The sequence below is a fragment of the Salvelinus alpinus genome, chromosome 17 (assembly GCF_045679555.1).
Source record: "Salvelinus alpinus chromosome 17, SLU_Salpinus.1, whole genome shotgun sequence".
Classification (NCBI taxonomy): domain Eukaryota; kingdom Metazoa; phylum Chordata; class Actinopteri; order Salmoniformes; family Salmonidae; genus Salvelinus; species Salvelinus alpinus.
Window position 1 is genome coordinate 44,564,248 of NC_092102.1, and position 17,557 is coordinate 44,581,804.

At 44.4% G+C, this 17,557-nt stretch overlaps 1 protein-coding gene across 1 annotated transcript in view; it reads right to left on the reverse strand.

Annotated features, from left to right (window-relative positions):
* Window positions 1-17,557, reverse strand: part of LOC139543012 (kelch domain-containing protein 8B-like) — a 168,771-nt gene that overhangs the window by 34,411 nt on the left and 116,803 nt on the right. The window contains exon 4 of the mRNA XM_071349086.1: window positions 13,793-14,017. Coding sequence (XP_071205187.1) covers window positions 13,793-14,017 — 225 coding nt within the window. The remainder of the gene's footprint in view (window positions 1-13,792; window positions 14,018-17,557) is intronic.

The window sequence follows — 17,557 nt, forward strand, 5'->3', positions numbered from 1 at the left end:
TAGTTTGGCAGTACCTCTCCCTAACAGCCATTAGTTTGGCAGTACCTCTCCCTAACAACAGCCATTAGTTTGGCAGTACCTCTCCCTAACAACAGCCATTAGTTTGGCAGTACCTCTCCCTAACAACAGCCATTAGTTTGGCAGTACCTCTCCATAACAACAGCCATTAGTTTGGCAGTACCTCTCCCTAACAACAGCCATTAGTTTGGCAGTATCTCTCCCTAACAACAGCCATTAGTTTGGCAGTACCTCTCCCTAACAACAGCCATTAGTTTGGCAGTACCTCTCCCTAAAAACAGCCATTAGTTTGGCAGTACCTGTCCCTAACAACAGCCATTAGTTTGGCAGTACCTCTCCCTAACAACAGCCATTAGTTTGGCAGTACCTCTCCCTAACAACAGTCATTAGTTTGGCAGTACCTCTCCCTAACAACAGTCATTAGTTTGGCAGTACCTCTCCCTAACAACAGTGGAGGAAAGAGATGTCAACCACTGTGTGAGAGGCTGCCAGAGAACAAGAACTCATCCTCCATCCTCAGTCTTCCACGAACCAACCACCATTATGGCTCTCTAAATAGCGCATGGGGATTGCTTAAAGGAGAATACAAGGATCTTAATATTGAGTCTTGAATATAAACTCCTCCATGGGAACTTTTGAGATGATAATTTAGCTAATACCATTAAGCAGTACAGCACATGGGAAATCAAATGCATAATAGCTATAGAGCACTGGGTCAAATTGCTTCCTGTTCCCAGGCACTGGGTCAAATTGGCTTCCTGTTCCCAGGCATATTGAGGCATGTTACCTCAAACCACTCTGCCTCATTCCATGGCAACTAGATGGCTTACTACTCCAGAATTAATTTCAACTCATTCCATAGAAACTAGATGCCGTACTACCCCAAATGTCATTTCAACTCAAAGAACATTTAAAAAGACATGAACACTAGAAGACAAGAAAGAAAATCTTCTCCCTTTTTCAGTTCAGCTTTGTCAAACCTTTCCGTTCAACAGTACTTTATGATATCCATAAAGACATGAAATACTCAGTTTAAGCACATGGTCGATAGTCAGTATTGCTTGAGGTAAACCGTGTGTAGTTCAGGGGACTTATGGTAAGAGCCAGAGTAGTGGGATAAGTCTCCACAGCACACACACACCCTTTTAAATTCATACTCACATGTTCTCGCCCACCAACAAACCCACACAGGTTTCCTCAGCTCAGTGCATTTACAAGCCAGTGCTACACACTAGTACATGGGCAGATAAGAGCATAGAGATGGGTAATTGAGGACATGGCCTGTAAACTCTGCGCTGGTAATTATTGTCCATAATACAGTATTATCTCCAGGCGTCTCTCTCTCTCTCTCCCTCTCATACCAAGCGGTGATGCAGCCAGTCAAGATGCTCTCAATGGTGCAGCTGTAAAACTTTTTGAGGATCCAAGGATTTTTTTTATTTATTAGGATGTTGATAGGGATGGGAGTGTGCTCTCCCCTCTTTTTCCTGTAATCCACGATCAGCTCCTTGGTCTTACTGATGTTGAGGGAGAGGGTGTTGTCCTGGCGCCACACTGCTAAGTCTCTGACCTCCCTGTAGGCTGTCTCATCGCTGTCGGAGATCAGGCCTAACATCGTCGTGTCGTTAGCAAACTTGATAATGGTGTTGGAGTCGTGCGTGGCCACACAGTCGTGGGTGAACAGGGAGTACAGAAGGGGACTAAGCACACACCCCTGAGGGCCCCCCCGTGTTGAGGGCCAGCATGGCGAAGGGGTTGTTACCTACTGTACCCTCACCACCTGGGGCCGGCCTGTCAGTGTCACACCCTGACCTTAGAGAGCCGTTTTATTTCTCTATTTGGTTAGGTCAGGGTGTGATGTGGGGTGGGCATTCTATGTGTTGTATTTCTGTGTGTTTGGCTGAGTATGGTTCCCAATCAGAGGCAGCTGTCTATCGTTGTCTCTGATTGGGAATCATACTTAGGCAGCCTGTTTTGCCACCTTAGTTGTGGGTAGTTGTCTTTGTTAGTGGCCTGTATAGCCGAAGTAAGCTTCACGGTCATTTCCTTATTCTTTGTTTTGTTGGCGACATTTATAAATAAAAAGAAATGTACGCTCACCATGCTGCACCTTGGTCCGGTCATTTCCACCCTGACGGCGATCGCGACAGTCAGGATGTCCAGGATCCAGTTGCAAAGGGAGGTGTTCAGTCCCAGGGTACCCAACTTAGCGATGGGTACCCTGGGAGAGACCAGTGTGAGAGACCAGGTGGGAGAGACCAGTGTGAAGACACTTGCCAGCTGGTTTGCGCATGCTTTGAGAATGTGCCCTGGTATTCAATCTGTCGGCATTGCGAGTGTTAACCTGTTTAAAAGTTTTACTCATATCAGCCATGGACAGCGAGATCACACAGTCATCTGGAACAACAGGGACTTTCAAGCAAGACTCAGTGTTGTATTCCTGAAGCGAGCGTAAAAGTTTGGGAGTTCTGCATCACTGGGCATGTCACGGCTGGGTTTCACTTTGTAATCTGTTATCGTCTGCAAACCCTGCCACATCCGCCGAGCGTTGGAGCCGGTGTAATTGGATTCCACTCTCCTCCTGTATGTCTCGTTGGAGCCGGTGTAATTGGATTCCACTCTCCTCCTGTATGTCTCGTTGGAGCCGGTGTAATTGGATTCCACTCTCCTCCTGTATGTCTCGTTGGAGCCGGTGTAATTGGATTCCACTCTCCTCCTGTATGTCTCGTTGGAGCCGGTGTAATTGGATTCCACTCTCCTCCTGTATGTCTCGTTGGAGCCGGTGTAATTGGATTCCACTCTCCTTCTGTATGTCTCGTTGGAGCCGGTGTAATTGGATTCCACTCTCCTCCTGTATGTCTCGTTGGAGGGCATAGCGGGCTTTCTTGTATGCGTCCATATTCGTGTCCCGTTTCTTGCAAGCGGTACCTCTAACCCAGGCCCGCGACCTGATTCAATACAGCCCGTGGAATCATGCTCAGATCACATAAAGAATTTGCGATAGTAAAGTTTTGAAAAAACGTATTTGTTATTCAAATTAAAAGCCCAATGAATACTTGCCTTTGTGTAATGATTTAACTCCCACCACTTTTATTTATTTACATTTATTTTGAAGGCACGTGTAAATAACAACTGCACGAGGACAGAGTGACTGATATGCTGACACACGTCACAGTTACAAATAGTAGCTACCTAGAAATTGCGCAAAAAATGTGTTTTCAAAGATTTCAAAGAAGAGGAAAGTAGACAATGAATGTCGGGTGTTCCAGCAAGAGTGGACATCAACATACGTATTTATTGAGGTATCAGGGAAAGCTGTGTGCTTAGTGTGTAAAGAGAGCATCGCTGTCTTGAAAGACTACAACTTGTCTCGACACTTCCAGGCGAAGCATGCAGAGAAATATAGGAATGTCTTCTAAGCAGAGGGCAAGTGCATCTAAAGAGTTGCTTTCACAGGTGCAAAAGCAGCAAGGACTTTTCACAGAAATGCGTTCAGCAAACGACGGAATTGTGAGAGCTAGCTATGTACTGTCCCACAAAACTGCTAAACATAGCAAGCCATTCGCTGAGGGTGAATTCATTAAACAATGTTTAATTGACTCTGCAGCAATACTTTGCCCTGACAAGAAAGTGCTGTTTGAAAATGTTTCCCTGTCAAGACGAACAGTGAGAAGGTGTGTTGAGGACATCGCATGGAACAACAGCTGAAAGACAAGGTAAAGGATTTCCCCTATTTCTCCTTGGCCCTGGATGAGAGCAGTGAGACACGTTACACAGCGCAGTTGTTGATATTCCTACAAGGCATAACCCCAGACTTTGAAATTACATAGGAGCTTGCTTCAGTGCAGTCAATGAAGAGCACAACCACAGGGAAAGATTTATAGGAGGAGGTTAATAAGTGTGTGGCAAAGCTGGGACTGAGTTTTGAAAAGTTATCCAGTATGACCACTGATGGGTGCCCAAACTTGACAGGAAAAAACATTGGCCTTTTGAAAAGGATACAAGATCAAGTAGCTGAGCTGAACCCAGGTCAGAAAATTATTTTCCTGCGCTGCATTATTCATCAGGAGGTGCTCTGTAAATGTGTTCTGGAAATGAGCCATGTTGTGGATACAGTCACTAAAGTGGTAAACTTCATAAGAGCAAAATCTTTAAACCAGGCAGTTTGTCTCACTGTTGGAAGAGACAGAGTCGGGTCATGCAGATCTCCCCTACCACACAAACGTGAGATGGATGAGTTTGGGGAAGGAGCAGATATTCCCTACCACACAAACGTGAGATGGCTGAGTTTGGGGAAGGTGCAGATCTCCCCTACCACACAAACGTGAGATGGCTGAGTTTGGGGAAGGTGCAGATCTCCCCTACCACACAAACGTGAGATGGATGAGTTTGGGGAAGGTGCTTAAAAGGGTGTGGGACCTGAAGTCGGAGATTGCTGAGTTTTTGCAAATGAAAGGAAAATATGTGGATTTCCCTCAACTGCAAGATAAGGAACGGTTGGCTGATTTTGCCTTCACCGTGGACATTATGGCCTTCATGAATGAACTGAATTCCAAACTACAAGGGAAGGGCCTTTAAGCACATCAGATGTACAGCCTTGTCAAAGCCTTCAAGGGAAAATTACTCCTCCTGACCCGCCAACTAAAAGCCAACAATCTCATCCACCTTCCGACATTACTAGTCTGTTCCCTATCAGATGACCAGCGGGAGAATTATCCATCGCTACTGTGTGCTTTGAACGCTGAGTTTTCTCGTCGTTTTGAGGATTTCAAAGTGTTGGAAAATGACATGCTGTTGGTTTCCTCTCCTTTCACCTTCAATGTGGATAACGCTCCGACTGACCTGCAATTTGAGCTTATCGATCTTCAGTCTGATGCAGTGATTGGAGAACTATTCAAAACAATGTCACTGCCGAGGTTCTATGCATCTCTCGGTGAACAAAACTTTTCAAAGATTAGGAGTCATGCTCAGAAGATGTTTGTACTGTTTGGGTCAACCTATGTATGTGAACAGACATTTTCAGTGACGAAATATAACAAGTCAAGGCACAGATCATCTCTTACTGACTCTCACCTCTCAACAATCCTGCACATAACGACGTCAGAAACTACACCTGACTTCACTGCTCTAGTCAATGCCCATCAGAGACTTCACTCCTCACACTGATTGAGTAGTTTAAATGTAATGTTGAACTCGCTCTCTTTCTTGTGTTTTTGTGCATACCCGTTAACAAGAGTTCTGTCCGTGGTGCTGAATGCAGTGTACTTTTCCCTCCGTGTAGTTCATTGCATGTTTAATAATGAAAATACCTCCCAAAAGGACAACATGAATGTGGTTTATTTCTGTGCATGTTAAAAAAGTAAAATAAGTAGCATATCTGGATGTGATTTACAGTAGATATATCTGTCAACACAGTCATACACATGATGTATAATCCTTTAAAATGATTCTGGCCCGCGACGGCAAAATATATTTTAATGTGGCCCTCCATGGAAAATAATTGCCCAGGCCTACTCTAGCCTTCGCCTAGTGGGGATATAATCTGTAATATATAATCCTGTAATCCATGGTTTTTGGTTTGGATACGCTCCTATAGTCACTGTGGGGACGACTTTGTCTATGCACTTATTGATGAGGCCCGTGACTGATGTGGTAAACTCCTCAATGCGATCGGATGAATCCCAGAACATATCCTAGTCTGTACTAGTAAAACAGCCTTGTTTCATCGGACCACTTCTGTATTGAGCGTGTCATTAGTACTTACTGTTTGAGCTTTTGTTTGTAAACAGGAAGCAGGAGAATAGAGTCTTGGTAAGATTTTCCAAAGGGAGGACCTTCTATGTGTTTCTGCGGGTAGAATAAAAGTGGTCTAGAGTTATTAACACCACTAGTGGTGCAGGAGACGTGTTGGTAGAACGGTGTTAAGTCTCCCTGCATTAAAGTATCCACCCAACAGAAACGCTGCCTCTGGGTGAGTGGTTTCTTGTTTGTTTATGACCCCGTACAGTTCATTGAGTGCCAAAGTGGTGTTGGCTTGTGGAGGGATGTAGACAACCGTGATAACTACAGAAGAGAACTCTCTTGGTAGATAAAAGGGTCTGCCAGTTGTTGTTTCTGAAGAGGCACACTCCCCCTTTGGACTTGCCTGATCGAGCCGCTGCATGGAGAAACCACTGAGTTCTGTGTACATAAAGTCCTCCATGCCACCTCTCTGCAAGGCAGATAATATTGCAACTTTTCAAGTCTGTCTGATAGGAGACTCTTGAACAAAGCTCATCCATCTTATTCTCCAGTGACTGGACATTTTCCTGTAGAATGGAGAGGAGTGCCGGTCGGGTTTTCTCTTCGTCTCAATCTCACCAAGATGCCGACACATCTATCGCGTCGACGCCTGAATATTTTTAGTAGCCCATGAAACAAAGGACTGGGGTGCGGTATGAACAAGGGAACAGCTGAGTCGGAGTTGAATTCGGATTTGAAATCAAAATGGAGGTCAGTAACTGTCGATCTGATGTCTGGAAGTGCTTGGCGGTCAAATGTGACAATAGTGAAGATAAACTAAATAGCAAAGTTGGGTTGGAACTCGTAAGATGTTACCTGCCTGCCTGCGTCACACACACACACACACACACACACACACACACACACACACACACACACACACACACACACACACACACACACACACACACACACACACACACACACACACACACACACACACACACACACACACACACACACACACACACACACACACACACACACACAGAGGGGGGCACAATAGTTTCCATTAACTAGGCCCGCTGTTCTGCCTTGTGCAGCCATGAATCTTTATGATGGAACATTAACATGCAAATTGTCTTAAAACATTTGAGGATGTAAAAAAAAAAAAAAAAAAAAGAAGCTGCTTACCGCTTTTGCTTAATATAAATGAGACTATAACCCAGCCCTAATGTATTGGACTCAAATATGAAACTTGTACAACCAACAGAATACTGCACATTATGACACCTGTAGGAAGCAAATACCGCATCGGAATTGACACGTTCATGGCTATCCGACAAGGCTCTGTCTGAGGGAGATTGAATATAAATGCAGTTCTTTAACTGGGCTTTTGTGCTGCTATTCTATTACCGGACATTTGCTATCTCCTCGCCACCGCGTCTTGAGTTTACCCCCAGGTCCAGGAACGCAATGAATGGAAAGGAAATGAGTGGGAGAGAGATAACGTGCTAACCACAAAGTCCCTCACCCATAAAGTACACACAGCAGGTTCCTTAACCGTGAACAGCTTGGGATGCTTTGTTCTTAAGGAGAAAAAAATCATTATCTTCAAAAGCCAACCAAATGAAATGTAGGGGTTACACTAAACTCATCTGGCTTTTGATTTCAGCAACTGAAAAGACTATATATAAAATGCCTTTTATCAAGACCTGACAGGCACAGCGGGGAGTTATAGAATTTATTGTTAATATGGATGGAGGAAAAGATTCCCCTGACCACACATACCCACGCACACAAGATTGCACACGCGCACACACACACACACACACACACACACACGCACGCACACGCACACGCACACGCACACACACACACACACACACACACACACACACACACACACACACACACACACACACACACACACACACACACACACACACACACACACGAGGTGAAAGGTAGCTCATGCTCACTGGGCTTAATCCAGAAATGGATGGTGAATCATACACAGCACAGCTCTGGAATACTAAATGCAACCATGCCTCATCTGTATCAGTCTGCCAGTAAGCTGCAGTAGGAAAACATGTGATTAGGACCCTATTCCATGGCTCTGTGAATCAGTAACAACCCCCAACCCAACCAAACCCCGGCCTGAAACAACGATGTGGTTTCAAAAAGAATGGGGAAGATACAGAAGTGTTTTCTGAGAGGATGAATGTGTTAGGAGATCGTATGTGACTCGTTTCAGGAAACCAGGCGTATGTCACGGGTCACTACTTCACAGGAGAGCCATTTGAACATAAACTTTTTTGAAATTTGTTATCAAAATGCGTTTTTTGTCAGAAATGCCTTCTGGAACATGTGAACTTTCATGTGCCTTAATTAATAACAAACTTGTATGCCATCTGTAAATACAAAATATAATTGTTAAATTACGAGCCTAGTTGGTTTAGCCATATAAAAAGTCAGCAACCTTCCCGCTAGCCATGATTGGCTGAGATAATGAGTGGGCTGGACATGCCGAGAGATGAGTTCAGATTGGTCTGCCATATAACACGCTTCTGTATATAACATGAGCTGGTCAGTATGTGTAGGTAATCCTATCTAAACACAGCTTTAAAAAATATATATTTTTTAGTAGAACTGTATAAGTGTTGCTCTCCATTTTCTGGAGGACTGAGTTTTGAAATCAGTGGAGTCTGATAGCTAAGGAGATGGAGAAAACACCTGTCTCCAGATTACATCTTCAAACTAAGGGCAACCATGGCATCCGTGACAGAGAGAAGCGTCCATCCATGATGCTAGCTAGTTATAGCCTAATGTTAGCTCATGCAGGGTAGTAACGTCATGAGTTGGGATTATTGTTCATTGTTTAGCTAGCTAGCTACATGTCTTAACAAAAGACTCCACTATCAAACTAACCATTTCAATATAACGTCACTGCAACAACTGTTGATAGACAGTAAATTCGCTCTGGCTATCTACTCCGATTTCAGAGCACTCTCATCTGAGTGTGCCAGAGCGCAGAATAACAGACAAATTTACGAACGCTCAGTAAACATTGGCAAAAAAGCGTAAATTGTTGCCAGCAGCACGTTCTGGATAACATAAAAACAGCCTAACCAGCTCTGCTAGAGCGAGTAAAATGGTCGGTGAGTCTGGAAGTAGCTAGCCAATGTTAACCAGTTAGCTTGGGTGCTTGATTGCTGTTGTTAGGACAGAACGCTCGGATCAACCCTGAAAGAGATGGGTGGGGCTAAAGTTTAAGAGTGTGTGAACGATGCTGAATGGGTGTAGAAAAAGAAAAGCTCTCCAGTAGGTATCAAATCAAATTGTATTTGTCACATACACATGGTTAGCAGATGTTAATGCGAGTGTAGCGAAATGCTTGTGCTTCTAGTTCCGACAATGCAGTAATATCTAACAAGTAATAAAAAAATTCACAACTACCTTATACACTCAAATGTAAGGGATGAATATATATATATGGATGAGCGATGGCCGTGTGGCATAGGGAAGATGCAGAAGACGGTATAGTAAGTCCATTTATTAAAGTGGCCAGAGACTTGAGTCTGTATGTTGACAGCAGCCTCTCTATGTTAGTGATGACTGTTTAACAGTCTGATCGCCTTGAGATAGAATTTGCTTTTCAGTCTCTCGGTCCCAGCTTTGATGCACTTGTACTGACCTTGCCATCTGGATGATAGCGGGGTGAACAGGCAGTGGCTTGGGTGGTTGTTGTCCTTGATGATGTTTTTGGCCTTCCTGTGACATTGGGTACTGTAGGTGTACTGGAGAGCAGGTAGTTTGCCCCCGGTGATGCGTTGTGCAGACCACACGACCCTATGGACAGCCTTGCGGTTGAGGGCGGTGCAGTTGCCGTACCAGGCGGTGATACAGCCTGAAAGGATGCTCTCGATTGTGCGTGAGTGTTTTAGGTGACAAGCCACATTTCTTCAGCCTCCTGAGGTTGAAGAGGCGCTGTTGCTGTTGCGTCTTCTTCACCACGCTGTCTGTGTGGGTGGACCATTTCAGTTTGTCCGTGATGTGTACGCCGAGGAACTTTCCACCTTCTCCACTACTATCCCGTCGATGTGGATGGGGGGGTGCTCCCTCTGCTGTTTCCTGAAGTCCACGATTATCTCCTTTGTTTTGTTGATGTTGAGTGAGAGGTTATTTTCCTTACACCACACTCCGAGGGCCCTCACCTCCTCCCTGCAGGCCGTCTCATCGTTGTTGGTAATCAGGCCTACCACAGTAGTGTCGTCTGCAAACTTGATGATTGAGTTGGAAGCGTGCATGGCCACGCAGTCATGGGTGAACAGGGAGCACAGGAGAGGGCTGAGAACGCACTCTTGTGGGGCCCCAGTGTTGAGGATCAGCAGGGTGGAGATGTTGTTTCCTACTTTCACCACCTGGGGCGGCCCGTCAGAAAGTCCAGGACCCATTTGCACAGGGCGGGGTCAAGACCCAGGGTCTCGAGCTTAATGACAAGTTTGGAGGGTACTATGGTATTACATGCTGAGCTGTAGTCAATGAACAGCATTCTTACATAGGTATTCCTCTTGTCCAGATGGGATAGGGCAGTGTGCAGTGTGATGGCGATCGCATCGTCAGTGGACCTGTTGGGGCGGTAAGCAAATTGTAGTGGGTCTAGGGTATCAGGTAGGGTGGAGGTGATATGATCCTTGAATAGTCTCTCAAAGCACTTCATGATGACAGAAGTGAGTGCAACGGGGCGATAGTCATTTAGTTCAGTTACCTTCGCTTTCTTGGGAACAGGAACAATGGTGGACATCTTGAAGCATGTGGGGACAACAGACTGGGATAGGGATTGATTGAATATGTCCGTAAACACACCAGCCAGCTGGTCTGCGCATGCTCTGAGGACACGGCTAGGGATGCCGTCTGGGCCGGCTGCCTTGCGAGGGTTAACATGTTTAAATGTTTTACTCACGTCAGCCACGGAGAAGGAGAGCCCACAGTCTTTGGTAGCGGGCCGTGTCAGTGGCACTGTATTGTCCTCAAGCGAGCAAAGAAGTTGTTTAACTGGTCTGGGAGCAAGACGTCAATGTCCGCAACGGGGCTGGTTTTCTTTTTGTAATCCGTGATTGACTGTAGACCCTGCCACATATGTCTTGTGTTTGAGCCTTTGAATTGCGACTACTTTGTCTCTATACTGACGCTTTGCTTGTTCGATTGCCTTGCGGAGGTAATAGCTGCACTGTTTGGTCATGTTTCCAGTCGCCTTGCCATGATTGCCTTCTTTGGGATAGGTGGGACGGTAGCGTCCCACCTGGCCAACATCCGGTGAAATGGCAGAGCGCCAAATTCAAATTAAATTACTATAAATATTAAACTTTCATGAAATCACAAGTGCAATACATCAAAATAAAGCTTAACTTGTTGTTAATCCAGCCAAGGTGTCAGATTTCCAAAAGGCTTTACGGCGAAAGCAAACCATGCGATTATCTGAGTACAGCGTCCAGCACACAAATGCATAACAAATCATTTTATAACCAGGGAGTTGCGACACGAAAGTCAGAAATAGCGATATAATATATGCCTTACCTTTGAAGATCTTCTTCTGTTGGCACTCCAAAAGGTCTCAGTTACATTACAAATGGTCCTTTTGTTTGATACATTTCTTCTTTATATCCATAAAAACTCAGTTTAGCTGGCGCGCTTCAGTCAATAATCCACTCGGTTCCCATCGGTCAAAATGCATACAAAATGAATCCCAAACGTTACCAATAAACTTATCCAAACAAGTCAGTCAACGTTTATAATCAATCCTTAATACGCAAATAATCAAATTTAAGATGAAGAATCGTTATTGTCTTTACCGGAGATAAACAAAAAGAACCCGCTCTCTCGGCCATGCGCATGGAAACACTACAGCCAAAATGGGAGACCTTAGAAAAACTACTTCTCCCTCATTTTTCCAAAAACCAGCCTGAAACTCTTTCTATAGACTTGACATCTAGTGGAAGCCCTAGGAACTGCAATCGGGCACGATTTCGCCCTATTATAAAAGTGCCAGCCATTGAAATCAGTGGTAGGATGAAAACATTTTTTTGGGGGGGATGGTTTGTCCTCGGGGTTTCGCCTGCAAATTCAGTTGTTATACTCACAGACATTATTTTAACAGTTTTAGAAACTTTAGAGTGTTTTTTATCCAAATCTACCAATTATATGCCTATCCTAGCTTCTGGGCCTGAGTAGCAGGCAGTTTACTTTGGGCATGCTTTTCATCCGGACGTCAAAATACCGCCCCCTATCCCAAAGAAGTTAAAAGAGGTGGTTCACGCTTTCAGTTTCAAGGCTTCTGGTTAGGAAATGTTTGAATTGTCACAGTGGGTACGACATCTCCAATGCACTTGGTAATAAACTCGCTCACCGAGTCATCGTATACATCAATGTTGTTGTCTGATGCTATCCGGAACATATCCCAGTCCACGTGATCGAAGCAATCCTGAAGCGTGGAATCCGATTGGGCAGACCAGCATTGGACAGACCTGAGCACGGGCATTTCCTGTTTTAGTTTCTGTCTATAGGCTGAGAGCAACAAAATGGAGTCATGGTCAGATTTCCCAAAGCCAGGGCAGGGGAGGGCTTTGTATGCATCGCGGAAGTTAAGAGTAGCAATGATCCAGAATGCTATTAGTCTGTGTCGTGCAATCGATATGCCGACAGAATTTAGGAAGTCTCGTTCTCAGGTTATCTTTGTTAAAATCCCCGTCTACAATAAATGGAGCCACAGCATGTATGGTTTCCAGTTTACATAGAGTCCAGTGAAGTTCTTTCAGGGCCGACGAGGTATCTGCTGGGGGGGGGGGGGGTATACACGGCTGTGACTAGAATCGAAGAGAATTCTCTTGGAAGATAATGCGGTCGGCATTTGATTGTAAGGAATTCTAGGTCAGGTGAACAAAATGACTTAAGTTTCTGTATGTTGTTGTGATTACACCATGAGTCGTTAATCATAAGGCATACACCTCGTCCTTCTTCTTACCAGAGAGATTTGTTTGTTTCTGTCGGCGCAATGCATGAAGAAACCGGGTGGCTGTACCAACTCTGAGAACATATCCCGAGTGAGCCATGTTTCCGTGAAACAGAGAATGTTACCATCTCTGATGTCTCTCTGGAAGGCAACTCGTGCCCTAATTTTGTCCACCTTGTTATCTAGAGATTGGACATTGGCGAGCAATATGCTCGGAAGCGGTGGATGGTGTGCTCGCCTTCTGAGTCTGACCAGTAGGTCAGGTCGGCCTCTGGGATAAGATCCATTGTCCAGGGTGGAGGTACGAGCAAAGGATCCGCTTCGAGAAAGACGTATTCCTGGTCTTAATGTTGGTAAGTTGTCATCGCTTTTATATCCAATAGTTCTTCCCGGCTGTATGTAATAATACTTGAGATTTCCTGGGCTAACAATGTATGAAATAATACATAAAATAATACATAAAAAAACTAATAACTGCATAGTTTCCTAAGGACCTGAAGCGAGGCGACCATCTCTGTCAGCGCCATTTTGTCCATCCAAAACATTCAAAGGCCATTTTCTTCAAAAGCGAGGTTACGAGTTTATCAAATTTCAAAGCTTGTTCCTCAAATGCAGTGTGTTATATAGCATTTTGTAGCTCTGTGTCTCTGCTTTTATCCAATGTAAAATACACTATTTCAAATTTTGCTACATAAGACAGAATCAAGGTGGTCGGTCATGTATGCTAAGCTAAGCTAAATGTGTTACAGTGTGTAAGGGCAGTGTTTGAGTCTATAGGGTTGGTGTTGGCTTGTATGGAGGACATTTTGCATGTATGGCTTTATAAGGGGAGACATTATGTTGAGCCAAATGAGTTCAGCTCACCAGTGGGACGGACTGAATGAGAGTATTGGAGCTATTGTGGGACTGACTGAATGAGAGTATTGGAGCTATAGTGGGACTGACTGAATGGGAGTATTGACAGAGATACAATAGAAGTTAACAATACAGGGTTTTATTTAATTCTGTGAGTGGAGCACCTGTAGCACTGAAGGGACTCACCCTGTTCTGGGTTGTACTCCTCCACCGTGCTGACGAAGTGAGGTCTGGAGTAGAAGTTATGGGGGCAGGGCTGCTGGAGCCCTCCTAGACTGAAGAAGCCCCGCTCGGTGGCAGCACAGCAGGCAAAGGCTCGGCGGCTGGGGATACAGGGGTAATGCGTCCAACTCTTCATTTCCAGGTCAAAGGCCTCGAAGGCTGTGACAGGAAGCTTTCCCTGACGCCCACCTGCCAGGGAGGTGAGGGGAGGAAAGAAGGAGAATAGGGAGAGACGGTCAAAGGGAGTGGGCAGCAGGGCATGAGAGAGAGGGAATGACAGAGAGGGAGAGATGAAAGGTCAGAATGGGTGGGAGGGATGAGAGGAGATGTGAAGAGAGAGAGAAACAGTTAGAAAAAAAGGACTAAGTGTTGGCACTCTAAAAATTAGGGGTTCAACAAGGGTTCTTCTAAGATCCTCAAAGTTCTTTGAAGAACCGTAGGGTTCATGACGATGAAAATGGCCCACAAAAATGTTTTTCCAAGAACCCCATAGGAGGTGGGGTTCATCGAGGAACCTCCTTAGTTGGGGGAGGGGTTCTTGCAGGAACCTAACTGCCCAACTGAAACATTTGGATTTGAATTTTAAAGGACAGCAGGTGCAGGCACTTAACTGAAAAATGTAAAGATCTCCTCAATTTAAACCTCTTTGGGCTAGGGGGCAGTATTTTGACGTCCGGATGAAAAGCGTGCCCAAAGTAAACTGCCTGTTACTCAGGCCCAGAAGCTAGGATATGCATATAAATGGTACATTTGGATAGAAAACACTCTGTAGCTTCTAGAACTGTTAGGATAATGTATGTGAGTATAACAGAACTGATATGGCAGGCGAAACCCCGAGGTCAAACCATCCCCCCCCCCCAAAAAGAATTAAACCTACCACTGTTTCCAATGGCTGTCATGTTTATTATGAGGCGAAATCCTCCCAGATTGCAGTTCCTATGGCTTCCACTAGATGACAACAGTCTTTAGAAAGAGTTTCAGGCTTATTTTTGGAAAAATTAGCTAGAATTTGTAGTTTTTCTAGGTGGCTCCCATTTTGGCTGTGGTGTTTTCATGCGCTTGGATGAGAGCGCGTTCTTTGTTGTTTATCTCCGGTAAAGACAATAACGATTCTCCGTCTTAAATTGTATTGTTTATTTACGTATTAGGGTACCTGAGGTTTGATTATAAACGTTGTTTGACTTGTTTGGAAAAGTGTATTGGTAACGTTTGGGATTAATTTTGTGTTCATTTTGAAGGAGGGACACCGGTGGATTATTGAATGAAGTGCGCCAGCTAAACTGAGTTTTTGTAGTTTCGATAAAGAAGGACTTTATCGAACAATAGGACCATTTGTGATGTAGCTGGGACCTTTTGGAGTGCCAACAGAAGAAGATCATCAAAGGTAAGGCATTTATTATATTGCTATTTCTGACTTTCGTGGCGCACCTGCCTGAAAAATGTTTTTCATGCTTTTGTATGCGGGGCGCTGTCCTCAGATAATCGCATGGTGTTCTTTCACCGTAAAGCCTTTTTGAAATCTGACACAGCGGCTGGATTAACAAGAAGTTAAGCTTTATTTTAATGTATGACACTTGTATTTTCATGAATGTTAAATATTTCTATTTCTGTCATTTGAATTTGGCGCTCTGCAATTTCACCAGATGTTGTAGAGGTGGGTCGCTAGCGAAACGCCTGCGCCAGAAAGGTTAAGGTAAGGTTTGTCCCTTGTATGATCTAAATTGATAATGTTTTCTGATGACACCATCTATCTTTTCATATTTGTGCCAATCTTTCTAAAACAGAAAATGGACACAACTCAATGGATATCATTCAACAAAGAGGTAAGACTATGTACTGTAGGCTATAAAAATATGTTAAAGGCTAGCTGTATTGGGATGACTGAACTGCACACTTTTGTGTTTGTAGGTATATGAGGAGGCATAAAAAGGTATGTCAGTAGGTATTGGTATGTTATGCAGATCACATGAACCATCCTCCTCCCTTAACTCTTCAATGAAAATCCCACAGGCCTCTACGTTACAAGGTATGTCCACAAGGTATGTCCACAATACCGTTTTTTTCATTCTTATTCACCACAAAAACCAAGGTATGAATATTGTTGAGTGCATGTTTTGTTGATCATCTGTATAATTAAACATTTTTGGATTCACAGACATCACCCTCCCTACACCTCTGAATATAACAGGAAACCTGTTCAATCATCATGCACTGTAAAATCATTCTGGCTGTGGATATGAAGGATATCAACACATTAACATCAACACACCAGAGGATATGTCCATTAGACTTGGGGCTCTGCTGGGAGTTTACCTCATATTGGGATTTTCTTACTCTGCTTTGCCACTAAAATCATAATAAACACTGACAACTAAACTATTGCTGTTATTGTTTTGAATATTCATAATAATAATAATGGGGGGGGGGGGGGGGTAATAAAAATGGAACCCTAAAAGGTTCTTCAAAAGGTTCTTTGAGGATCCATTAAAAGGGGTTCTTTAAAGAACTTATAGGGGTTCCCCAACAGTTTCAATATGAAGAACACCCTGAAGGATACTCCAGGAACCTTTTCTTTTTAGAGTGTACTTAATGGACGGTTTGAAATGATGTCCCTTTATTAGCAATGCTGATTCCATATCTGTTAGGAGCAGACAAATATCCTCGGGTGTGTTCTCAAATATAAGCTTGGCCCAGTGAACATGCAGTACGTCCAGCGGTAAATATGTGTGTATTCTGTCTCGTTCCATTGGTTTCTCCCTTTCCAACCTCTCTGGTCCTCTCTCTCTCCCTCTGTGAAAGCCCAAGGCTTTCTCTCCTCCAACTCTACTCACCAAACATGACAGCTACCCAGAAAGAGAGAGAGAGAGAGAGAGAGAGAGAGAGAGAGAGAGAGAGAGAGAGAGAGAGAGAGAGAGAGAGAGAGAGAGAGAGAGAGAGAGAGAGAGAGAGAGAGAGAGAGAGAGAGAGAGAGAGAGAGAGAGAGAGAGAGAGAGAGAGAGAGAGCGAGAGAGAGAGCGTGAGTGAGTATTTGTGTGTGTGTGTGTGTGTGTGTGTGTGTTAGTTTGTGTGTGTGTGTGCACCCCACATGCACGTACATCCTTGCGTGTGAGAGTGTGTGAGTACTGTTGAGTATTACACTTGGAGCCTGGCTGGCAGTGTGTATCGTAAAGATTATACAGCCTGTCAGTCTCTCTGCTGTTGGACCTGCAGACAGTAAAAAAAAGCATGGTCCCTATTGGAGCTGGAGTTGACAGTGTCTGCACTGCAGCATGTCAGTGTCAGGTGTTTGATCAGCCTGGACATAGTGACAGTGATCCCACTGCGATCACACGCTGATTGCTGACACCGACACAAAGCCTGGTGTACTTCAGGTAATATTCATCAGGTTATATTCATGAGCATCACCTGTCATGAGAGCCAAACACGGATAGAAACTTTCTTAACTTTCTTTAACAATGAGACTATATACAAGGAGTACCGGGACCGAGTCAATGTGCAGGGGTACCAGGTAGTTGAGGTAATAATGAGACTATATACAAGGAGTACCGGTACAGAGTCAATGTGCAGGGGTACGAGGTAGTTGAGGTAACAATGAGACTATATACAAGGAGTACCGGTACCGAGTCAATGTGCAGGGGTACGAGGTAGTTGAGGTAACAATGAGACTATATACAAGGAGTACCGGTACAGAGTCAATGTGCAGGGGTACGAGGTAGTTGAGGTAACAAT